Source organism: Eptatretus burgeri, chromosome 17, assembly GCF_056783735.1.
Source record: "Eptatretus burgeri isolate ZD-2024b chromosome 17, Ebu_testis_v1, whole genome shotgun sequence".
Lineage (NCBI taxonomy): Eukaryota > Metazoa > Chordata > Myxini > Myxiniformes > Myxinidae > Eptatretus > Eptatretus burgeri.
Genome location: NC_140977.1, coordinates 32,446,342 through 32,470,731, shown reverse-complemented (window position 1 = coordinate 32,470,731; position 24,390 = coordinate 32,446,342). Strand labels below are relative to the sequence as shown.

Here is a 24,390-nt window from a genome sequence, read left to right as displayed (position 1 = left end):
ATGTGGTGGGGCAATGATGCAACGAGGTGGTTGCATTCTTCTACCGTGATGGATTCCTAAACAGTAGACCTGTTTATCCTTTACAGTTCCCAACGCGTTTTGGGGTTTGAGCACATTCAGCTTGCATTTGACAGAGTAACATAGAGTCTCTACTGGGTTTAGGTTGGGTGAGTTTGCAGGCCAGGATAAAAATCACAATGTCATGTGTAACAAGCCATGCCATTGTAGATTGTGTGCTATTCCCCCAAGCCAGGACTTGCTGGAAGATCGAATAACATCTCAGCAGTCGGAATCATTTAAATGCTCCAGTAGTTTTTCATACACGGCCACATTAACCGTCTGATTCAGCAGGTGGAGAGGTCCTATACTCGAGGTACTCATGCCACCACATACAATCTGGCTTTGCGAAAGTTTGACACTCCACTGTCGGCAGGTCGAGTGATAAGTCTCATACCAGCATACCAGATTTTATGTCTCATACCAGAATAGCGGCATATCAGGGGTCTCGTCACCAAAGGAGATACAAAATTCCCATTCGTCCATGACCATAACAGTTGACCAGTTTCCCAGACAATCTCTCCCTCTCTTTGTCACACAAGTTGTCACCTCTGGAACACATTCAGGAGAGGCTTCATGGCAGGTAACCAGCAGCGAAATCCAAGTTCACAAAGACGGTGGTAGATTGCAGACACGAATGCTTCAAAACCATCGTCGGTCCACCTGCGAGCAAGGTTTTTGGTACACTTGAACCAGTTCTTCTTTGCAATATTGGCCAATTTCCTGTCATCTTTGGACATGGAGACTGAGATCGTCTCTGTCTCCCCCACCAAAGCAGATAAAGACATATTCACATGAACAATACAGATACTAACATCACCCTTGATTCTACCATGGTCCATATATATTTAGCAACATGATCACCACTGTGGTCTACACATTTCTGCCAACGTTAAAGAAGGTATGTGATGCAGTCATGATAGAACTTGCTGACTTAACCAATGCTTCAGAGCCCTTGACATAATCCTCAGAAGAAACGTTCTCCATGAAGGTGTTCCGTAAGTTAGAAGAGATAAAAAATCTGACAGAGCCAAGTCAGAATTGGTGATCCTTTGTGGTGGTACTTCATTTATCGTCTCTTACTCTCTGGATCGAAATGGTGCACCCGACTCTCATCTCCAGTTGCATCGAAACTTCAAGTTTCACAGCACTGACGTCGTCATGTTGCCCTCTTGACCAACGTAGCACTGAGACATCCAGTGTCAGAATCACAAAACTTTACACCGAGTGATGGAACAACTAATGTGCAGATTGCACTTTGTTTCATTCAAACATCTTTACCTGTATTGGAGAAAAATAAGAGAACTAATATGAGGAATTACGTTTCAACATGACACACCTCATCATTGGTTGTCCATTGCGGTTGATGAGGATTGATGGGAAACATTCTGGTGCTTGTACTAACATCAGTGGATACTTTGAGATCTGGTAGGTCTTGTTCCACCTCCTGAAACCCACCGTGTGGAGATAGCAACCAACAGCAGCAAGCGTGCGAACGCACACTTTAATACATTTGTATAGGCTTTCTACCTCTAGATAATGAAGTTTCTCGAATAACAAAATCCCTACATATCAACCGCCTACAATGTCCCAATCATTAAAATTAAATCTCTTCATGAAGACTCTAATAATGGGTTTTATTGAAAGTTTAATAATGCATTGCACTGTTTTTGGATCAAACAATTGTATCCTTCCAATGAAATCATGAACCAGACTCTGTGGCGTAACGGTTGAAGCATCCACTCTGGTCGGTGATTTGATTCCCATCTGAGTAGAGTCACACCAGACTTAAAATAGCATGTGCTGGCACACACAAAATGGTACAGCCGCTCCCTCCTCCCCACCTACCACTCCCCAGAACATGAGTTGGCTGTTTTCTTAATGCTTAGCATTTAAAAGGACACCAACACGGAAAAACAACCGTATGTTCGCATGAATAGGAAGAGTGTGCTGCTGAGTACGGAGAACGAAGTCATATCATGGTGTAGGGTGTTCCAGAGTGCCCCGAGAAGTTAAATCACTTCCCCAAAGCTCAGTGGCTGTGTCTGAAGTCAAAGCTTGGCATTGTGTCATGCATGTCTGCTTATGTGTGCGATTCGATTTGTGTTTCAGCTCCTCCATTAACCTGACAATGCAGGAAAAAACAACAACTAGAAGGGCACTCGGTAGAGCGCATACCTCCACCACGTAATGCCTGATCCACGAGAACATATCGGGCCAAATACATTTTTTAAATATCATGCTATATATCATTTTTGGCCCCATCTCTCCATGGTGAAGAATCACATTAAAAATTAAATAATTCTCGTATCCAGATCCGGATCTTCACCAAAATCGAATAAATTTGTCCTTGTCACACACCAAACATGTCCACCGAGTTTCATCCGAATCCGTCCACAACTTTTTGAGATATCGTGCTATATATCGTTTTTAGCCCTATCTCTCAATGGTGAAAAATCACTTTTAAAATTCTCGTAGTCAGATCCGGATCTTCACCAAAATCTAATCAGTTTGTCCTTGTCACTCACCGAACCTGTACAGAAAATTTCATCCGGATCAGTCCACAACTTTTTGAGATATCCTGCAACACAGGCAGACAGCCAGAAAGACAGATAGGGGTGAAAACAATCTCCTTCCACCTTAGGTGGTGGAGGTAACAATGGAGTTCTGGGTACACTGCTCAACAACAACAAAAAAACTCAATAGCTGCTGATGCTACAAATTTGACAGCACAAACATGCCTCATTGTCTGCAGGTGTATCTTCCATAGTTATTTTAAGACACTACATATACGGGACTACGTCATCCACTTGGAAGAATATACATCGAACAGCACTTAAATCAACCACTGCCAAGGTAACACTTTTGCCAAACCCTCAGTTGTTTTCCTGTATTTCACGATATAATCAATCTGTGGGCACAAGTTAAAACGTACGGGAAGAAATCAAGAGGCCATATATTGACAATCCATAAAGTAAGCATTGAAATGCTTTATTGCACATTTTTACTCAACATGTAATGGCATCCACTGGGTCTTGTTTCATTTTCAGAATTGTGAACTCCAACTTTTTACCTCCACCATAGAAGGCGGACAGAGGCTATAGTTTCACCCGTCTGTTTGCGAGCAGGATATCTTAAAAGGATATGGAAGGACTTCGACAGAATTTGGTGCACAGGTTGGGTGATTGACAAGGACAAAAATGAAACGATTTTCGTGAAGATCTAGATGCAGATCTAACCCATCAGTGCGATACAAAACAAACTGATCAGCCTGGCACAGGCATGCACTCCACCTTAATTAATGTGAATTACAATAAACAAAAATAAAAGTTACAAATTAGTGAATAAGTGAAATCAGTTTTCATCAACTTGTTCCCTTGCTTGAAAGTCAATGAGTGGCTTCAGAATGGCAGCAAGGAAGCATCAACAGAACAGCAAGTGCAGATCCACACGATGAGGATAAGAAGAAGAAGCGCACAGGATAAAGATAACAGCAGAAAAATCTGATCTCTTACAATGGTGTGAGGGTTATTTTGCAACGCCTGAACAAACACAGGAAAATAAAAGGCCAGGAAGACCCGAAAGAACCACCACAAGGCAAGACACCCAACCACTTGCAGTTGCTCAGCTTACACGATCGAAGTAAATCCACAGTACTGTACATAAACACTTCCAACACCAATGGGGGTATTCAAATTAATGCAGTTTCATGCACATGCTATCTAGAAGGGACTCAACAAATTGTGCTTACATTATGGGATGGACAGACGGGGACGGACACACACACACACACACATTGCTGGAATTATAGATAGATAGTTCCCCAACACTACTAGATCATAATTGTGAAGTTTCACGTCGATCAATGAAGCGGTTCAAGAGAAAGACTTTATAAAGATTTTCGCTCAATCAAATACGGATTGAATCAAATTCAATATGGCTGCCAGACCATGTGTTCCATCAATTATTCATGAACACCCTGGTCTCCCCAAGGCTTGGGGGAACATTTATGTGAAGTTCCCCTCGATCTGTTCAGCCGTTTCAGTGAAGATTTTTCAGCTTACAAAAATAAAAATAATAATAAAAAATAAAAATGGCTGCCGAATCACATGAATCACAGATGACGTCATCAATTTTGGTTCTGTGACCAATTAATCCCTAAATGATCTTCAAAATTTTTCATGCTGATCGCATGTAGCATTCTACATACGCAATTATAATGTCTTAACGAAGGAGCTGATGACATCATTCAAAATTTAAACAAAAAAAAATTATCGCACACATTTCCCATGTAGAGTACTTGCCATGTGCCAAGTTTCAATGTTTTCCTTGGTACTGTTTTGGAGATAGAGGTCCAACTGTTTTTATTTTTTCCAACATCGCTGCCACACCACATGACCTATGACACCACAATTATCATGAAAACATTATAGATGTGTAGTCACTTCAATAGTGAAAAATTTGTGTCAATCTGACAAGCGGTTGCAGAGAAAAACACAAATTCTGTGCAGACAGACAGACCCAAATGCAATATACTCTCCTTTGTTGAGGGAAATGAGAACAGCACTAGGTCGAGCACATCCCTCCGCCAGCCTGAACAGTCTGCACTCTGTATCCCACTGACAGGCCGGATATATGGATGTGGATCTGGACCTGGGCCTGAACCCAAAGTCAATAGGCTTGTTCTTATCACCCAATCAACTCATCCACCTCGTTTTCTCATAACCCATACACAACTTTGAGACATCAAACTCACCGACATACAGACTGGGGTGAAAACATAACCTCCCTCCAACTTTGGTGGCAGAGGTAACGATGCAATGCCTGCTTTGCAAAGCACAGTTTATGATCAGGCTGGGAATAAATTGCAGCTCTGACTTCTGAGCATTCCTGTCAGCATGGTGCACCATAGTCTCACAAAATGCTGCATCAGGATTCACCATCAAAACATGGCCCATTAATTACACCAATAAATTGAGTTTGTACACAATTATCCATATCCCGTTTAAATTTGAAGCCTCAAATATGCTTGATGAAGCATGATCCAAAACCCTTGGGATTACAACTTTGAAGTGCCACACACAAAAAGATTAGACGAAACAAACTCATCGAGCTTCTGGCATAGACAAGCCACATCTGGACACACAGCACGAGCCTGGCTGTCCACAGAACAATGTCCATTCGAGATAAACTGTTTATTCCTCAAAATTCAAGCTGAAGCAAAGGTTTCGTGGCTGAAACTTGGAAATTACCGTGGCACATGTCGCAAGCCATTTGCCCACGAATCTAATCTACCCTGTTGCCGTGCCAAGTCTTCGCTTGCTGCGCAAACAGCTACGACCTGGCAAAATGTGTGCAAATCCAAGTCGATTCCGAACACGTCCATCATAACGGCAACTTTGAAAGTTACTCGGATAAAGATTTTACCAAAAAATAAAAATAACATCAAAACCAATCTTACAATTTTTTTTTATTAATAAACGAGCCGAACCCACCACTTCCTGCTGTGTTCCATTCATTCACCTTCCATCATTATTCCTACCTTAACCTCACAACACATTTTCTCCTCCTCTTCTCCTCATCCCCCTCCCTGGCTGCCATACCCTTCATTTCTCTCGTGTCCCTGCTCCTTCCCTTTCTTTTTCCAATTTTCTCCATTAAACAACACTTCTCCTCCCCCTGCCCCCCCCCCGACCCAATCGCTGAAAAACATGGCAAAGAGGTAAGAAAGACTGCGATGCGAAAACCTCGCTACGAGGAGCACAGGCAACACCGCTATGCACAGCACGACATACGATTCAGCATCAGGCACAAGCTCGATGGGCCGACGACTGCAACGGAAATCCCGAACACAGCATGGTGCGGTACAACAAGGCCCCGGCACAGCTCCAACACAGCACCGATGTAACATGAGTTTGGAGAAAGAAATGGCATTCGCCCGCTGCACAGCTGCTTTGTGTCAACTGGCTGGGACGAGGGTGGAGCTCTGATCGCTACTCATCACACTATATAATACAATGCTCGACCGATTGCCCAAGCATTGGCAGAACACGCGTTTATGGATTATTATTAGACACGTTATAAAAGGTGAAAACTGTTTTTTTGAAAGTATATAATCAAGCATGATAAAGATATTTGAACAAAGTTTTACATCACATTAACGAGCTATAAAGGTGGTCAGCTGAGCAGAGCGGAACCCAGCCAGACACCCCAGAGTTTGTGGATCCAAATCTGGCTGACGGCGGTGGTATCGAGAATATCAAATGAAACCTTGTGAAGATGGAGTTAATATTATGAGAATTACCATGCAATCTTTTTGTTATGGAAGGATGGATATGCAGCACATACTTCTCTTTCTGTGGTTGAGCTTCCCACACACAAATGCTCCTAAATGGGTGTTCAAGAGTAAGCTTGCAGAAGGGTGAGAAAAACAACAAAATTATCACAAAACTAAACTAGAGTCCATGGAACACGATTCCCCGTGCAGTGTTATTTCCATTTTAATAAAGTAATGATTATTAACGATTGCTGAAAAAAAAAAATCCGAAAATTTAGTGCTATTGACATAGTTCCGAACACCATCCTTAGACACCACCCCGATTAACTTTTATTTCTTCCACCACCGAAGGTGAAGGAGGTTATGTTTTCACCCCCTTTCTGTTTGTTTGTTTCTCTGTGTACAGGATATCTCAAAAAGTTGCGGACTGATTCGGATGAAATTTTGTGGACAGGTTGGGTGTGTGATAAGGATGAAATGATTAGATTTTGGGGAAGATCCAGATCCGGATTCAACTACTCGAATTTTTAAAGTGATTCTTCACCATTGAGAGATAGGGCCATAAACCGACGAGACGGACAGACGGACTGATTGACCAATTGCTTAACCTCGCTTTTTGTTTTGTATGCACAGGGTGTTCGTAGAAGAGAACAAGAGCAAGCTGTTCCTCTTCCATGAAGCAAATCAGATCGCTATGCCATGAAAACAATTGGAAATGAATGATTGGGGGCAGGGGTGAATCCCAGCCAAGGGAACCCTGGGGTCAGTGTAATGTTAGTTAGTGGGTTAGTCAAATTTACCAAAAGGAGGTTGTTCTGTGTTGGTGGTGTATGAAGGCACGAAACCCATTTGGAGGGGTGCAAAAGTTCATTGACCAGCTGGGAGCATGGCTGTTGTAATGAGCGTAATGAGTAGAGGGCACCCCGGGCACCAGACGAGTCGGCCAGAGTAGGCCAAGGGTCCAAGGGACTGCGATAGTGTAGTGGGCACGAGTGACCCTCGGACAGGGACCCGGAGCACCAAAATGCCACGTGGACATGGAAGGGGGGCAATGCCAGGAAGGGCAACCCCCGCATTCATAAGGAGCAGGTAGGCTCGGAGACAGCCTCAGGGCCAGGGGTGCCGTAGTTTGAGATTCGGCAGAGGGGGAATCCCTGCCATGTGAGCCACGCTGCCCAGCCATGAAATTGTGCAAGGGCATAGAAGAAAATTAGAGGGCAGGCCCAAATTAATAATGAACACCAACACAGGCGACGGGAATCATGGTTGTTAGAACCTTCGTTTAAAGAGCCAGGCATATGGAAAAGCCCCGGGGTAGTTTAAAGTTAATAAATGCTAGGATAGTTAGGAAATGTACCGCTTCGCACCATCCATCCCTTCGCTCTCTGTAAGCCGCTGGACTCACTGTGGAGAAGATAGCTGAATTGTGTGGGAGGCTATTCTGAGACCTTGTTGGGCCTCAAGGCAGGACGCTAGCCTATCCCCTAGTCCCCTCCAAAAAAAAAAGGAAATTAGGGGTTGGGAGTAGGCTAGGTTGACAGGATAGGTTAGCCAGACAAGGACGATAGGAGGGTTTGGGATAAGTAATTATAGAGAAAAATAACAGGAAAAAAAATAAAGTAAAACTAGTAGTGCCAGGCACAACAAATCCCGCCCATTTAAGGCATAAAGTCTTTGGACCCTACCGATCTTCACAAATATGCATTTTTCATTATAGGAATGGGTAGGATTATAAGTGACAAATAGCATAAGGTTCACTATAAGCTTAGTTTGAAGTAAATCAGATCATTTTTGACAAAGTTATGAGCGAAAAACGATTTTGATCTTTTCGTGACCTTGACCTTTGATCCAATTGGACCCAAAAGTTAATGGGGTCGTCCAAGGTTCATTGCCCACCTGTGGATTAAATTTGATAGTGTTTGCTAAAGCCGTTTTGCCATAAAGATGCTAACAGACAGACAGACAAACAAACAAACAAACAAAGACAAACAAACCGGACGATTACAATATCCCGCTCCCTCCCTCCGGAGGGCGGGATAACTAGAGTAATTTGACTGCGTGCAGTCGACGGGTATGCCTCCACTCTCCCGCACAAACACTTGAGTACTGACATATTTGACCCTTGACCATATCTGGCCCAAAATCTAATCAGTTAATTGCCCTGTCTAACTTTACCTTTTTACCAAGTTTGATGAAATTCTGTCCAATATTTGAGTTAGGGCATAAACAGTAAAATTTCAGAGTTTGACCTTGACCTGTCACATCTGGCCCAAAATCTAATCACTTAATTGCCCCATCTTACTTTACCTTTTTACCAAGTTTGATGAAATTCTACAATTTGCTTCTTGAGTTATCGCATAAATGAAAATCCGGATGGACAACCCGGAAACATAATGCCTCCAGCACCCTTGGTGCGGAGGCATAAAAAAAGAAAAAATATTTCATCTAGTGTCGGATGACAGATCTTCGACAACGTCCGAGCTTCCAAGACATTACCGCAGGAAAAATATTTCGAAGATTGAAAAGGTTAAAAAGCAATTTGAGCTGGGGCTCACGGAGAATGACAGGAGGGAAAAAAAAAAAAAAAAAAAAACAATGGCAAAGTTATTTTCGAATGTTAAACATGAACAACATTGGTGAAATATTGTTTGTTTAAAGTTGTTAAATAGAATACTGAGTAAAAACAAGAAAATCCACACAACCAGAGTAGTTGTTGCAGAGCCGCTCGGACCGGAGCCGCACAGATTCTCAGGCAATTGGAGGCCGTCTGGGCTTCAGTAGAGCAAACCAATCCAACTTGGTCCTTGAAACACGATCCTAAAGAAGGTGTATACTTTGAGTCCTAGAGAGAGGACTTTGTTCCACCTTCCAAACCCCAGGAAAGGAGAACACGAGGTTAAGTAATCTCGAATTAATGAAAAAGTTGCACATGAACTATGTTTTTCAAAAGACTTGGACCTCCACCCTTTTTCTGATCCCAATTTGAAATGCTTCATTTCAACCAAAAGCTCCAACTTGGTATAGGTCCTTTCCTGTGATGGAACAAGTCACAATGTTCTTAACACTCAGGCAGAACAACTGAGCAAGTCCAACAATGGTGGGTCTTCGTGCGTCTATGTACATGCAGAGCTACGTTAATAGAGATCATTCATTCGCAGATCTACTTTAATGTATATAACGTGGTGGCAAGGCTCCGGAGTGTTTATTCCCACAGGTGCTCAAAAATCACCTCTACTTTTGCAAGGATATGTATATATATATATATATATATATATATATATATATATATATATATATATATATATATATATATATATATATATATATATATATATATATATTGTTGTGGTTACCAGATTCGCAAACCACCATTCAGGTCCCTTAGGTGAGGTATCTCGGTAAGTGCATGTGTAGTTAGGCCCAAACCCGTTGTCTAGTGGGAATACATGTCATTTATACGTGCTGCGACTCTTCAGGATAGCCGTTTTTCTTTTACTATCTTTATTTTGGACCAACCGCCATGATCACAACCACAACAACAACCACCAACCACAACGCCGCTTCACCACAACCGCCACGACCTTTACCGTCACAACTCGCCACCATCGCATCACCGTCATCTCGCGCCACTCATGGGCACCGATGCTGGACTCGTGTAGGGCGCACGTTGAACAGCGTGTACAAAATCACGGATTTTGTGCTTCAAAAACGGATCAAAAACGACACACGGCCACTTTTTGCCGTCCAATCGGTGAGCGAGGGGCGAATTGGCCCCGCCCCCAGGGCGATCGATATATGCAAATTTGTGGATCAAAAAGCCTTCACGCCCACTTTTTCTCGGGCCAATGGGGAGCGAGGTGAAAGGTCAAAGGGAGGGGGTCAAAGGCGAAGTTACGGGGGGATAAAAGGACGGTGTTCGTCAGTCAGCAGAACGAGAACGGGGAGTCAGCAGAACGAGAACGAGGAGTCGGAACGAGAGAGTCGCAGAGGAGAACGAAGAGAGAGAAAAGAGTCGCAAACGAGAACGAAAGAAGTCTGGAGCCCGAAGCCTGCAGTGGCTGGAGAAGCTGAAGAGAGTCGGACGAGGGGGTGCTCGCGTCGGTGCCAGGAGCTGCACGCCCGAGGGAGGCCGGCAGCGCGACCTGGCCGAGGTGGAGACGCACACCAGGGATAATAAAGATCCTCTATACCCCGAGCATCAGCAACCCCCTCCTGTTTCCCCCCGCGCTGAGATAGTGCGACCAAGGGGGCCACGTTCCCACCCCCTGCCAGGCACTGTCCACGAGGCCCGCGGGTTGCGGGGCCATCGCCGCTCCGCGTCTCATCACCAGACGGGTAGGCCCGACTCGGCCTCGGGCCTGCCTCATTCTTGAGGTATTTCTTTTCCTTGGTTTTGGGTATGTGTTGTCGGCGCCGTCTGTGAAGTAGAATTGTATAAGTGTTGCCGTGTGCTCGGTAGTCGGTATTAGCTCTGCACTGTGTTTTCACTTTTATGTTTGCTTTTTGTGTAAATGGAATTGTGTTTTCTTTTTTTGTGTGCATTTGGTGGAATTGTATTTGTGTGCTTCCCGTGTGCCGCGAATAAATGTGCTTTATTGTTGAACTGTTCTCCCGCTTCGCTTCGTCTTTTCCTCCATTGAATCCCCATCTTGCTTCACGTAAAGGGTTGGTAGTGGGCTGAATACGCCCGATAATTAATCGAACCGTCGAGGTCGACGATAACACCGCTCGGTTATTCTGATAGTACGGAACGGGTCGCTTAAGTGGCCCGTGTCCGAAGTCGACCTGCGGCGAGGTGTGATCGCCCGGTCTACCCTCCGCGTGGGTACTTAGGTAGTTCGAATTTGGCGAGCAACCCTATCCCACGCGGGGGCTGATTGGCTCGATCGCGGTGAGACCGAAAGGTCCACCCGTGACTGGTTCCCGGCGTTAGTCCGAGAGGGTCACGACTGGATTGTCCGTCCGGTGGGCGACGTGCCGCGATTCGAGTTACGTGGCCGTTCGCACGCCGGCGGGCGCGAAATCCGCAACACTGGTGTCAGGTCGTGCGATACAAATTCATCGCCCTCCTCGCGGCACTGGTATTGGAGAGCGGGACAACAGGCTCTCCTGTCTCCAGCGAAATTCACGGGAATCGGTCCAGGGGTGAGAGAAGCGACCCCCGATTCCCTCCAAATTACGAGCGAGCAAATTAACCCTTCACGAGAAGCAAGATGGCGTCTCAAGGCGAGCGGGAGCCGGGGGTATTAGAAATGTATATGTGTAATAGTAATGTAGAATCCATGGTCCAGGATGGAATCCCCGAGCAGGAAATGTTGATTGTGCAGGAACACGGACTCGCCCAACTGAACCCAGGGCCCGAGGTGGGTGCGGCAGCGGCCGCGGTGTATGACACCTCCCCCCCCCCTCTCCACCAAGACCCTTCCCCAACCCTTGCCGAAACGGCTCAGCTGAGTGCATCCAACATGGCCCAGCTATGCGCCATGCTGGCGGCAATGAACAAACAAATGAATGAAGTGAAAACGACGATGGATACATTCACAAACGAAATAAAACTCATGAAAACTAAAATGGAAACGAACATGAAGGAAGAAACGAGAAAGCTACGGGGTGAGACGCAGAACATGGGCCGATGCCTGCAGGCGGGCATGAAGGCCGTGAGCAGGGAACTTAAAATGGCGACTCCACGTGTCGGAACAAACGAGCTGGAAGGGGGTGCAACGGCTGACAGGCCCGCGGTGGAGGCGGGTAAGGAAAAAGTAATTCGGGAGACAAGAGACGAGGTGACAGTAATTGCGAGGGAGAGAAAAGAACAATTAATACGGAGAGCAAGGATGAGGTACGCGGAGATCGTGAAAGAGCAAGGAGTGAAAAACAGGGAAGGACGGGAGCGACTTAAAGAGAAAGCAAGGTTGACCTACATAAAGATAAGGGAAAGACGCCAGAAAGAAGCAGAGACCAATAAACACGATGAAGACGGGGTAAGTGACGCGCACACACACACACGGAGGTAGTGGAGGATCATGGGGGTGAGCTGGCGGACTGGGTAGAGACCCAGTGCGAGCACCTGGATGGCCTCCTCCAGGAACGAGGGGAGGGAGTATGCCCCCTTGAGGCGAGTCACGACCAGGTGAGTTCGGTCGTGCTTTGCGAGGTTGAGAGGAGGAGTGCTGTGGACAGGTGCACGGAGAGCTTGGGGGGTATAGAGGCCCCGGAGACCCTTGTGGGGACACGAATCCCCAGTGTGGTTGTCCCTGTGTGTGTGGTGCAAGGTGTGAGTGCGTCCCCGTGTGTGAGTGGTGTGGTGGCGATGGTGCCGGAGTACGTGCTTCCCAGCACGCCGTGTGTGGATGAGGCACCGTGTGTGGAAGAGGCCGTGGGTGTGAGTGAAACGGCCTGTATGAGTGAGGCACCGCGGGTGAGTGCTGCCCCCGCGTGTGTGGGTGAGGCACAGAGTGTGAGTGAGGCACCGCGGGTTAGTGCCCCCGCGTGTGTGGGTGAGGCACCGTGTGTAGAAGAGACCGCGTGTGTGAGTGTCGCCGTGTGTATGAGTGAGGTACCGCGGGTGAGTGCCCCCGCGTGTGTGGATGAGGCACGGAGTGCGAGTGAGGCACCGCGGGTGAGTGCCCCCGCACGCGTGAGTGAACGGCCGTGTGCAAGGTCGCTGTGTGCAAGGGAGACCGTGTGTGTGAGAGAGCGGTATGTGAGGGAGATGTCGGTTGGCATGCGGGAGCACGCAGCCGCGTCTCCCGGTGTGAATGTGATGGTGTGGACTGTGTGCGTCGTGACACGCAGGTGTGCGTGGGTTGAATGGCGACGGAGACGGCGACAGAGGAACGAAAGCCGGGTAGCGGCTGTAGTTGTTTCGAGGACCGTGCCGGGTTCACCCAGCAGTGAGCACGCGGTTCGTGCTGTGCAACGCACGAGACCACCACGTGCTCGCTTGCGAGAGTGAAGTCCCGGTCCGGAAACGCACGCGGTGGATTTGCCGATCCCGCGGACGGACAAAGTTTAGGCAGGTAAATGGATTTGGACCGGACGGGTTCTCCACGCGATCGTGTGTGTTAAGCTCCAACGGGCAAAGCACATGTGTTCGCGTGGGGAACCCCTCGAGACGTGGGGCTTGTGTTTTTTTCTGCGCACGGTGACGTCATGGCTGCACGTGGGGTTGGAATCCGGCAGGAGGGGTATCTCTGCCGGATGGTCCCGTCCAAGGAGGGACGAGGAACACGTGCAGCTGCATGACGTCACGGGCAGGTGCAAAGTGCGCGAGCTCTGAGTTGCCGCGCAGGTGCTGCGCATGGAAAAAAAAAAAAAGAAGCAAGCCTCACTTTCGGGTGTACAGGATTCCTGGGCAAGGGGTGAAAGACCCCCTTGAGCCTGGGCACAGGATGAAAACTAGTTAGGGGGAAGGGTTAGCTTAGTTAGACCGACTTCATGGGGCAGGGGTAAGTCCTTATGGAGTCCGTGGAATGGATTAGTTAGAGGGATTGTAGCCAGATTTAGGTTGGGAAATAAAATGATTTATTTGGGAGACAGTGACTGACAGTGAGTGTGTAGAGGGGACGTAGTTTAGCTACGTAGTGTTAAAAGGAACGTGCTATAGTTTAAGGGACGACGTGGGAGCACGAGTTAGTTAGGGGAGGTAGTTAGAAGGATGGCAGAGTTCAGTGGTGTGTGTGTTGAAGAGTTGGTGAGTTGTGAGGTGAGTACTTGTTGAGTGAGTGAGGCCAGCGGGTCTGTGTGAGTGGAGTGAATGGGGAATGCATGGTGCGATGAGTGATTGCGGGGAGGAGTGACTCCCGCCCAAGGGACCCCGGGGTCAGAGTAAAGTGAGTTAGCTGGGTTAGTCAAATTGAAAAATGGAGGTCGTTTTGCTGTTGGTGGGAAAGTAGGCTCGAGACCCATTTGGAGGGGTGCAGGAGCCCTGTTGACGGGCTTGGGAGCGTGGCTGCGAAAGGTGAGTATCGCTGAGTGGGTACCCCGGGCACCAGGCTAGTCGGCCGTGGTAGGCCATGGGCCCATGGGGGCCGGGATAGAGTAGTGGGCACGGGTGCGCCTGCTTGGTGCGGGGGCCCGGGGCGCCATTAGCCGCGTGGGCAGTGTTGTGGGCACGGGTGACCCTCGGAAAGGGGCCCGGGAGGCCGGCCTGCCACGTGTGCGTTTCAGGGGAGGTGCCATGGGGGGCACTCCCCGGTGTTAGGGAGCTGGTAGGCTCGGAGGCAGTGTAGTGCCCGGGGGTACCATAGCGGGAGATTCGGCAGAGGGTCGTGCCTGCCAAAGGGAGCCACGTGTCCCAGCCAGGAGACCGTGTGAGGGCACGGAGAGAAAATTGGGGGGCGAGGCCCGAAATTGTAAGGACACCAACACAGGCGACGGGAATCTGGGTTGTTAGAACCAATAGTTTAAGCGAGAGGCGCTTGTTGAAAGCCCCGGGGTAGTTTAACAGTTAAATGGTTAGGATAGATTAGGAGATGTACCCCTCCGCACCATCCATCCCCTCGCTGTCGTTGTGGGCCGCTGGACCCACTTGGTGTTAAGATCGCCGAACTCTGGGGAGGCCATTCTGAGGCTTCGTTGGGCCTCGACACAGGACGTTAGCTCTCCCTTGTTCCCCTCCGGGAAGGGAACGTAGGGTTTGGGAGTAGGCTAGGTGACAGAATAGGTTAGCCGAACAAGGACGATAAAGGGGGTTAGGGGACGATTTATAGTGGGGAAGTAAAAATAAAAACAATAAAAAAATAAGTTGGGGCTAAATTGGGGTTTGACAAATTAAGGGAGTGGGTATGTACAGTGACAGGCAAAGGCGATAGGTTGGGAGGGAGACAGGTAGGTAGGTCCGAGCCTGCCTTCCAAGTGGCCAGCACCACCGCACTCCCTCCACCAACCTCCATTGAACGGCAAAGGCTGGCCAACTTCATCGGCTGGCCGTGTTTTGCTTCAAGGCGGAGGCCGGCCAACTTCATCGGCAGCTGTGTGCTGCAAGGCCTGTGCCGGCCAGTTCATCTGCTGGCTGTTTTTCTTCGAGGCCTGTGCCGGCCTGGTTCTGCGGGCTGTGTTTGCCTGCAGCGGCCTTCTTCTGCGGGCTGTGTTTGCCTGCAGCGGCCTTCTTCTGCGGGCTGTGTTTGCCTGCTCACCTTTGCCATGCCATGCCCACTGCCCACGTTCACCAGCCCCGTTCAATTTTTACTTTGCCCCCCCTGTTCATTTCCATGTGCGCCAGGATCAAGGCAACAGTTTGCAAGCTGCGAGAACTGCCCTGTTGGCAGCTACAACACGGGCCTGCAGTGGCGGCCCGTGCACCGTGTTTGCGTCCATCCATTCATGCATCCATTCGTTGTGCTCATTGCGTGTGCCGCTTGAGCTGGCACGGAGACTGCGTTTGTGCAGCCCATGCACCGTTGTGGTTCACTGCATTCGGTCCATCCGTCATGCATCCATTCGTTGTGCTCATTGCGTGTGCCACTTGAGCTGGCACGGAGACTGCGTTTGTGCAGCCCATGCACCGTTGTGGTTCACTGCGTTCAGTTCAAAAGGGAAGGCCTTGGACTGCGTGTGAGCAGCCAGCCACGTTCCCTGTCACCTGCATTGTTTGAGCCAGAGACTGCATGCGGGCAGCCTGGCTCCCTGCTAACTGCTTTCTTTTTGCAGAGTCAATGATCCTGGGCCATGGTTTAGTGTAAAATTTGTAAGTTAAGGTTAAGATGTACTGTACATATGAGTGCGCCCCCGGCATGTTTGTCTTAGCGCCGGCAATTTTATTTAAGTCGTCCGTGTGAGTGAGTTTGTTTAGATAGTTACGCAGCCCTTAGGTTATTTATTTTGGGGACACAAATACCATGAATGTCGCACTCAGGGATCCGTAGGTAAAGTGTACTAGGGGAAAACTACACATGATGGCACACGAAAATTTGACGACTCGGGACGAGTCTGTAAAAAGGGAAGGGGGTAGTGTTGTGGTTACCAGATTCGCAAACCACCATTCAGGTCCCTTAGGTGAGGTATCTCGGTAAGTGCATGTGTAGTTAGGCCCAAACCCGTTGTCTAGTGGGAATACATGTCATTTATACGTGCTGCGACTCTTCAGGATAGCCGTTTTTCTTTTACTATCTTTATTTTGGACCAACCGCCATGATCACAACCACAACAACAACCACCAACCACAACGCCGCTTCACCACAACCGCCACGACCTTTACCGTCACAACTCGCCACCATCGCATCACCGTCATCTCGCGCCACTCATGGGCACTGATGCTGGACTCGTGTAGGGCGCACGTTGAACAGCGTGTACAAAATCACGGATTTTGTGCTTCAAAAACGGATCAAAAACGACACACGCCCACTTTTTGCCGTCCAAACGGTGAGCGAGGGGCGGTGGCCCCGCCCCAGGGCGATCGATATATGCAAATTTGTGGATCAAAATCCCTCCACGCCAACTTTTGCTCGGGCCAATGGGGAGCGAGGTGAAAGGTCAAAGGGAGGGGGTCAAAGGCGAAGTTACGGGGGGATAAAAGGACGGTGTTCGTCAGTCAGCAGAACGAGAACGGGGAGTCAGCAGAACGAGAACGAGGAGTCGGAACGAGAGAGTCGCAGAGGAGAACGAAGAGAGAGAAAAGAGTCGCAAACGAGAACGAAAGAAGTCTGGAGCCCGAAGCCTGCAGTGGCTGGAGAAGCTGAAGAGAGTCGGACGAGGGGGTGCTCGCGTCGGTGCCAGGAGCTGCACGCCCGAGGGAGGCCGGCAGCGCGACCTGGCCGAGGTGGAGACGCACACCAGGGATAATAAAGATCCTCTATACCCCGAGCATCAGCAACCCCCTCCTGTTTCCCCCCGCGCTGAGATAGTGCGACCAAGGGGGCCCCGTTCCCACCCCCTGCCAGGCACTGTCCACGAGGCCCGCGGGTTGCGGGGCCATCGCCGCTCCGCGTCTCATCACCAGACGGGTAGGCCCGACTCGGCCTCGGGCCTGCCTCATTCTTGAGGTATTTCTTTTCCTTGGTTTTGGGTATGTGTTGTCGGCGCCGTCTGTGAAGTAGAATTGTATAAGTGTTGCCGTGTGCTCGGTAGTCGGTATTAGCTCTGCACTGTGTTTTCACTTTTATGTTTGCTTTTTGTGTAAATGGAATTGTGTTTTCTTTTTTTTGTGTGCATTTGGTGGAATTGTATTTGTGTGCTTCCCGTGTGCCGCGAATAAATGTGCTTTATTGTTGAACTGTTCTCCCGCTTCGCTTCGTCTTTTCCTCCATTGAATCCCCATCTTGCTTCACGTAAAGGGTTGGTAGTGGGCTGAATACGCCCGATAATTAATCGAACCGTCGAGGTCGACGATAACACCGCTCGGTTATTCTGATAGTACGGAACGGGTCGCTTAAGTGGCCCGTGTCCGAAGTCGACCTGCGGTGAGGTGTGATCGCCCGGTCTACCCTCCGCGTGGGTACTTAGGTAGTTCGAATTTGGCGAGCAACCCTATCCCACGCGGGGGCTGATTGGCTCGATCGCGGTGAGACCGAAAGGTCCACCCGTGACTGGTTCCCGGCGTTAGTCCGAGAGGGTCACGACTGGATTGTCCGTCCGGTGGGCGACGTGCCGCGATTCGAGTTACGTGGCCGTTCGCACGCCGGCGGGCGCGAAATCCGCAACAATATATATATATATATATATATATATATATATATATATATATATACATATATATATACATATACATATACACATATATATACACATATATATATACATATATATATATATATATACATATACACATATATATACACATATATATACATATATATATACATATATATATACATATATATATATATACATATATATATACATATATATATATATATATACATATATATATATATATATATACATATATATACATATATATATACATATATATATATATATATATATACATATATATATATATATACACGATTATCCTGGGTGGTTTGCCACTGTACTCCCAGCAGTAGTGATAGCAGGAAGGTTTGCAAATTATTCAGCCTGCTGGAAATAACTCGCAAGATTTTTAATCAAAAGAGGGCATTGGGATGTTTAACATTCACCAACTAATCAAAAATGGGTCAAAGATTGACGTCCGTCCGAAGGATGGCACACTTTGCACTGAGCCTGCAAAGCTGAGCCGGCCTGACAATAAATCGATGGAATCGACCAAAAAAAAACAAACAAAAAAAAAACGTCAAAGTGTGCTAACCATTACTGCAGCTTCTCCTTGGTATCCACGGCAGTTGGCATACTCCAATCAACGTTCTGTCAACGGATTAAAAATCCAACGTTCGGCCAGTCTGCCGACTCGGACATCCTCCATACGTGAGAAGCGAATGCACCTCCTCTGTGACATCTTTTCAAATTTGTAATATACAGCCAACCAGAGTCAAAATGAACAAACACTGACAGTCAACATGTCAACCAGCAATCAGATTTCAATAGCCACATCCGCAAACGCAAAGTTTAAACAAGTGAAGAAAATAAATCCAACCAACCGCAGCAAAACTAAACACTGATCATGACAGTTTAATCTTTCAAACAAGGGGTCCACCGACATATTTGGAGCACAAAATATCGCCTGGTGAGTTTGATATAAGGATGCAATCGGCAGACAAATGGGAAACTGCATTGGGGAAGAGGTGAAGGTGAAGGAGGTGGAGGTGAAGGTGGTGGAGGTGGAGGAGGAGGAGGTGAAGAAGGTGGAGGTGGAGGTGGTGGAGGTGAAGGAGGTGGAGGTGAAGGAGGTGGAGGTGAAGGAGGTGGAGGTGAAGGAGGTGGAGGTGAAGGAGGTGGAGGTGAAGGAGGTGGAGGTGAAGGAGGTGGAGGTGAAGGAGGTGGAGGTGAAGGAGGTGGAGGCGAAGGAGGTGGAGGTGAAGGAGGTGGAGGTGAAGGAGGTGGAGGTGAAGGAGGTGGAGGTGAAGGAGGGGGAGGAGAAGGAGGTGGAGGTGAAGGATGTGGAGGTGAAGGAGGTGGAGGTGAAGGAGGTGGAGGTGAAGGAGGTGGAGGTGAAGGAGGTGGAGGTGAAGGAGGTGGAGGTGAAGGAGGTGGAGGTGAAGGAGGTGGAGGTGAAGGAGGTGGAGGTGAAGGAGGTGGAGGTGAAGGAGGTGGAGGTGAAGGAGGTGGAGGTGAAGGAGGTGGAGGTGAAGGAGGTGGAGGTGAAGGAGGTGGAGGTGAAGGAGGTGGAGGTGAAGGAGGTGGAGGTGAAGGAGGTGGAGGTGAAGGAGGTGGAGGTGAAGGAGGTGGAGGTGAAGGCGGTGGAGGTGAAGGAGGTGGAGGTGAAGGGGTGGAGGTGAAGGGGGGGAGGTGGAGGGGTGGAGGGGAAGGGGGTGGAGGTGAAGGAGGTGGAGGAGAAGGCGGAGGAGGAGGAGGAGGGGGAGGGGGAGGAGAAGGGGAAGAAGGTGGAGCTGGAGGTGGGTGTGGTGGAGGTGAAGGAGGTGAAGGTGAAGGAGGTGGAGGTGAAGGAGGTGGAGGTGAAGGAGGTGGAGGTGAAGGAGGTGGAGGTGAAGGAGGGGGAGGTGAAGGCGGTGGAGGTGAAGGAGGTGGAGGTGAAGGGGTGGAGGTGAAGGGGTGGAGGTGAAGGGGTGGAGGTGAAGGGGGTGGAGGTGAAGGAGGTGGAGGTGAAGGAGGTGGAGGAGGAGGAGGAGGTGGAGGAGGAGATGAAGGTGAAGAAGGTGGAGGTGGAGGTGGTGTAGGAGGTGAAGGTGAAGGAGGTGGAGGTGAAGAAGCTGGAGGTGGATGTGGTGGAGGTGAAGGAGGTGAAGGAGGTGGAGGTGAAGGGGTGGAGGTGAAGGGGTGGAGGTGAAGGGGTGGAGGTGAAGGGGTGGAGGTGAAGGGGTGGAGGTGAAGGGGTGGAGGTGAAGGGGTGGAGGTGAAGGGGTGGAGGTGAAGGGGTGGAGGTGAAGGGGTGGAGGTGAAGGGGTGGAGGTGAAGGGGTGGAGGTGAAGGGGTGGAGGTGAAGGGGTGGAGGTGGAGGTGGAGGAGGTGGAGGTGGAGGTGGAGAAGGAGGTGGAGGTGAAGGAGGTGGAGGTGAAGGAGGTGGAGGTGAAGGAGGTGGAGGTGAAGGAGGTGGAGGTGAAGGAGGTGGAGGTGAAGGGGTGGAGGTGAAGGAGGTGGAGGTGAAGGAGGTGGAGGTGAAGGAGGTGGAGGTGAAGGAGGTGGAGGTGAAGGAGGTGGAGGTGAAGGAGGTGGAGGTGAAGGGGTGGAGGTGAAGGGGTGGAGGTGAAGGGGTGGAGGTGAAGGGGTGGAGGTGAAGGGGTGGAGGTGAAGGGGTGGAGGTGAAGGAGGTGGAGGTGAAGGGGTGGAGGTGAAGGGGTGGAGGTGAAGGGGTGGAGGTGAAGGGGTGGAGGTGAAGGGGTGGAGGTGAAGGGGTGGAGGTGAAGGGGTGGAGGTGAAGGGGTGGAGGTGGAAGAGGTGAAGGAGGTGGAGGTGAAGGAGGTGGAGGAGGTGTAAAGGAGGTGGAGGAGGTGGAGGAGGTGGAGGAGGTGGAGGAGAAGGAGGTGAAGGAGGTGGAGGTGAAGGAGGTGGAGCTGAAGGAGGTGGAGGTGAAGGAGGTGGAGGTGAAGGAGGTGGAGGTGAAGGAGGTGGAGGTGAAGGAGGTGGAGGTGAAGGAGGTGGGGGTGAAGGGGGTGGAGGTGAAGGAGGTGGAGGTGAAGGAGGCGGAGGTGAAGGAGGTGGAGGTGAAGGAGGTGGAGGTGAAGGAGGTGGAGGTGAAGGAGGTGGAGGTGAAGGAGGTGGAGGTGAAGGAGGTGGAGGTGAAGGAGGTGGAGGTGAAGGAGGTGGAGGTGAAGGAGGTGGAGGTGAAGGAGGTGGAGGTGAAGGAGGTGGAGGTGAAGGAGGTGGAGGTGAAGGAGGTGGAGGTGAAGGAGGTGGAGGTGAAGGAGGTGGAGGTGAAGGAGGTGGAGGTGAAGGAGGTGGAGGTGAAGGAGGTGGAGGTGAAGGAGGTGGAGGTGAAGGAGGTGGAGGTGAAGGAGGTGGAGGTGAAGGAGGTGGAGGTGAAGGAGGTGGAGGTGAAGGAGGTGGAGGTGAAGGGGGTGGAGGTGAAGGAGGTGGAGGTGAAGGAGGTGGAGGTGAAGGAGGTGGAGGTGAAGGAGGTGGAGGTGAAGGAGGTGGAGGTGAAGGAGGTGGAGGTGAAGGAGGTGGAGGTGGAGGAGGTGGAGGTGGAGGAGGTGGAGGTGAAGGAGGTGGAGGTGAAGGAGGTGGAGGTGAAGGAGGTGGAGGTGAAGGAGGTGGAGGTGAAGGAGGTGGAGGTGAAGGAGGTGGAGGTGAAGGAGGTGGAGGTGAAGGAGGTGGAGGTGGAGGTGAAGGAGGTGGAGGTGAACGAGGTGGAGGTGAAGGAGGTGGAGGAGGTGAAGGAGGTGGAGGTAGAGGTGAAGAAAGTGGAGGTGGAGGTGAAGGAGGTGGAGGTGGTGGAGGTGGAGGTGGTGGAGGAGGTGGAGGAGGGAGGCCGAGTCGGTCGGAGAGGTTGAGATGTTATTGAAGGAGGGGATTAGAAAGTGAAGATAAGGCATGAAGCATAATGTGAGTATTGAAGTAATCGTGTGCACTGTACAGAATAACACAGATACAGTAGTTGGTCCTCAAGCCCCCCCTACCCTCCCACCTCAGTAAAGTTATCATTCCTTCAAAAGGAACACCGTGGTGAGGTTCACTTACACCGTCACCATTCCAACGAACCACCGAGGTAGAAAGGTACACGACGACAAGATAAGCGCAGCCAGTTGCCATCCGTCGAACCACATTGACGTCGTTCCACAAATGTTCACAAAAGACGTCACGTGTCGAACCTCGAACACGTTATCCGCATGACCATCCAAAACGGTCCAGTGACTCAACAGGTACAAGCTGACGTTTACCGAGAGAAACCTGCAAGGTGCATCGAACCTGAGGAGCGGCAGGTGGTTTCAGTACCAGGGGTGCCCGACAGGGGACGAGGTATCTGGAAGCCCGCCATGAGGGGGCGCAGACGTTCGGGTACACTCGACCAGGCCCATCGAAGGCGACCGGAGAAATCATCTCCATCCCTCTCTTACACTACCAGCCCTCCCACGAGGTCAAAACGATTCCAACCGTCGTTTCTCAGTCAAAGAACAACTCTTAAACGTCCAGCAAAATGCGTCACAATGCTATCCGAGTGTGTGTGTGTGTGTGTGTGTGTGTGTGTGTGCGAGGAGGGTGTGGGGTGTGTGGGGAGGAGGTGGGGGGGGCTCGTCAGTCAGGGCGGGGAAAAACACGCGGCCTGGGGCGGCAGCATGGCGACCACGTGGGAATGTTTTTGACGAGGAGAAAGACGGAACGGGAGGAAGAAGCACGGAAATAAAACGAATAAAGTGGGTTTCGTTTGCATGACGAACCGCTGGGGACGACAGAGGCCTTTGAAAGCATACGCATCGAACCCACCTACAAAGCCCGCCGATAACCTCCTTCTCAGCCTTGCGGAACTCGCCCAACGCGCAGCCCGCCTTCTCCGCGGACACCACGTAGTACGCCATGCCCGTTGTGCGGGCAGGGCGCGCGGGCCCGGGCCTCGGAGCCGCCGGGCTGGCTACGGGGCTGGGGGCGGCTGGGACTGCGGCCCAAACAGCGTCGCCGAAAATGGCGGGAAACAGCTGGGGGTGCGCCAGCTGGAGCCGCAGCACCGCCCAGCACCTCCGCCCTCCGCATCTAGGTCGCGCCGTCCTCCGCTATCACCTAAGGACGTTATCCACGACCTCGACCGAGAATCGCTCCATTCGCTTGGCCACAAGTCCACGGACGAACTCCCCGAACGTCCGGACGTACTGTGACAGAAAATCGGACGTCGAATCGCCGAGCTGTGTAGCCCGCCGCGCTGCGCCGCGTCACAAGCCATGGCAGATGGTGCGGAGGGAATGAATGACGAACGAACGAACGACGTCGATAACAACACGGAATGACGGCGGAGGTGGCGAAGAAAACAAAAAACGTGCAGAGAGAATCATGAAGATGAAGAAGAAGAAGAAGACGACGTCTTGCCGCGGAGCTGCAGAAAGAGAATAACACAAAAGTATTCTGAGGAAAGAATGAACAAATATTGGGAATGAAGGAAGATTTAGAGATTAGTTCACGATAAAAGCCAAAGTAAGACGGAAATCAAAAAATAACGAGGAGCTTGTGCCATGATTATGACGACGACGACGATTACGATGGAAAGTGATACACTAATAGTGTATTTCATTGGGAACGAATTATAAGAATGAATGAGGAAAGCACAATGGAGCTTGCTGAAGGATTAAGTGAAAGACCATGTGGATGGATCACCGGGTCAGGCAGGAAGCGATTGGGGTAATAAGGGGTCGGTAAAGACCTGAGGTTTGAAAAGGTTGGGGTGAGGGTGAGGGTGGGGATGAGGGTGAGGGTGAGGGTGAGGGGGGATTAGTGTGTGTTCTCTGAGGAAAAAGCACAACGAGGTAAAAATAAAAATAATAAAAGTATTATATGGGACAGATTTGTACGTTCACTCGAGCAATTTACCACAAAAATAATCTTTCTCTCTCAATCAGTGAATCCAACACAAGCTGATCGATGGTTGATGAATCTGTGAATTCGGTTTCATTGGTTGAATCGTATGTTTTCGGAAACACCTTCTCATACCTGCTGCCTTGTTACGGCTTCATCAGCAGCACTGGTTCGTCCACAACAACAAAAACAAGCTCAAATGACCCAAGATCCTCGTCCTCTTAATGATGACGTCATAAAAACGAATATGACGTCATTGTGATGTATCAGGTTTGCGATAAATTATCTGTGCTAATGCCTCGCTTGATTCCCGCAAACAAAATTCAAACAGCTTGCCTAGTTTCGGAAATAATGGTATAGGCGATTTCCATTAGCGGCGATATTATGACGTCAACTTTTTTTTCTCGAAAGAATTTCTAAAATCGGAGATCGTTACTGCCTGCGCGTGGGCTTTCTGCATATACATGGCAAGTTTCACGAAGATCCGATGAAAACTCTGGGTTGTGAAACAAAAAATGTCAAGAAATAGGAATGACGTCATAAAAATTGATGTGACGTCA

General features: G+C 49.7%; 1 protein-coding gene across 2 annotated transcripts in view; it reads right to left on the bottom strand.

Annotated features, from left to right (window-relative positions):
- Positions 1-23,065, bottom strand: part of TFAP4 (transcription factor AP-4) — a 63,053-nt gene extending 39,988 nt beyond the window's left edge. Inside the window, exon 1 of one of the 2 annotated variants that reach the window (XM_085861366.1) lies at positions 22,754-23,065. In XM_085861366.1, coding sequence (XP_085717492.1) covers positions 22,754-22,845 — 92 coding nt within the window. In that variant the 5' untranslated portion in view covers positions 22,846-23,065. Of the gene's footprint in view, positions 1-5,852; positions 5,992-22,753 lie in introns of those variants that run through there. The other variant, XM_085861365.1, reaches the window with a different exon arrangement.
- Between the last annotated feature and the right edge of the window lie 1,325 nt (positions 23,066-24,390).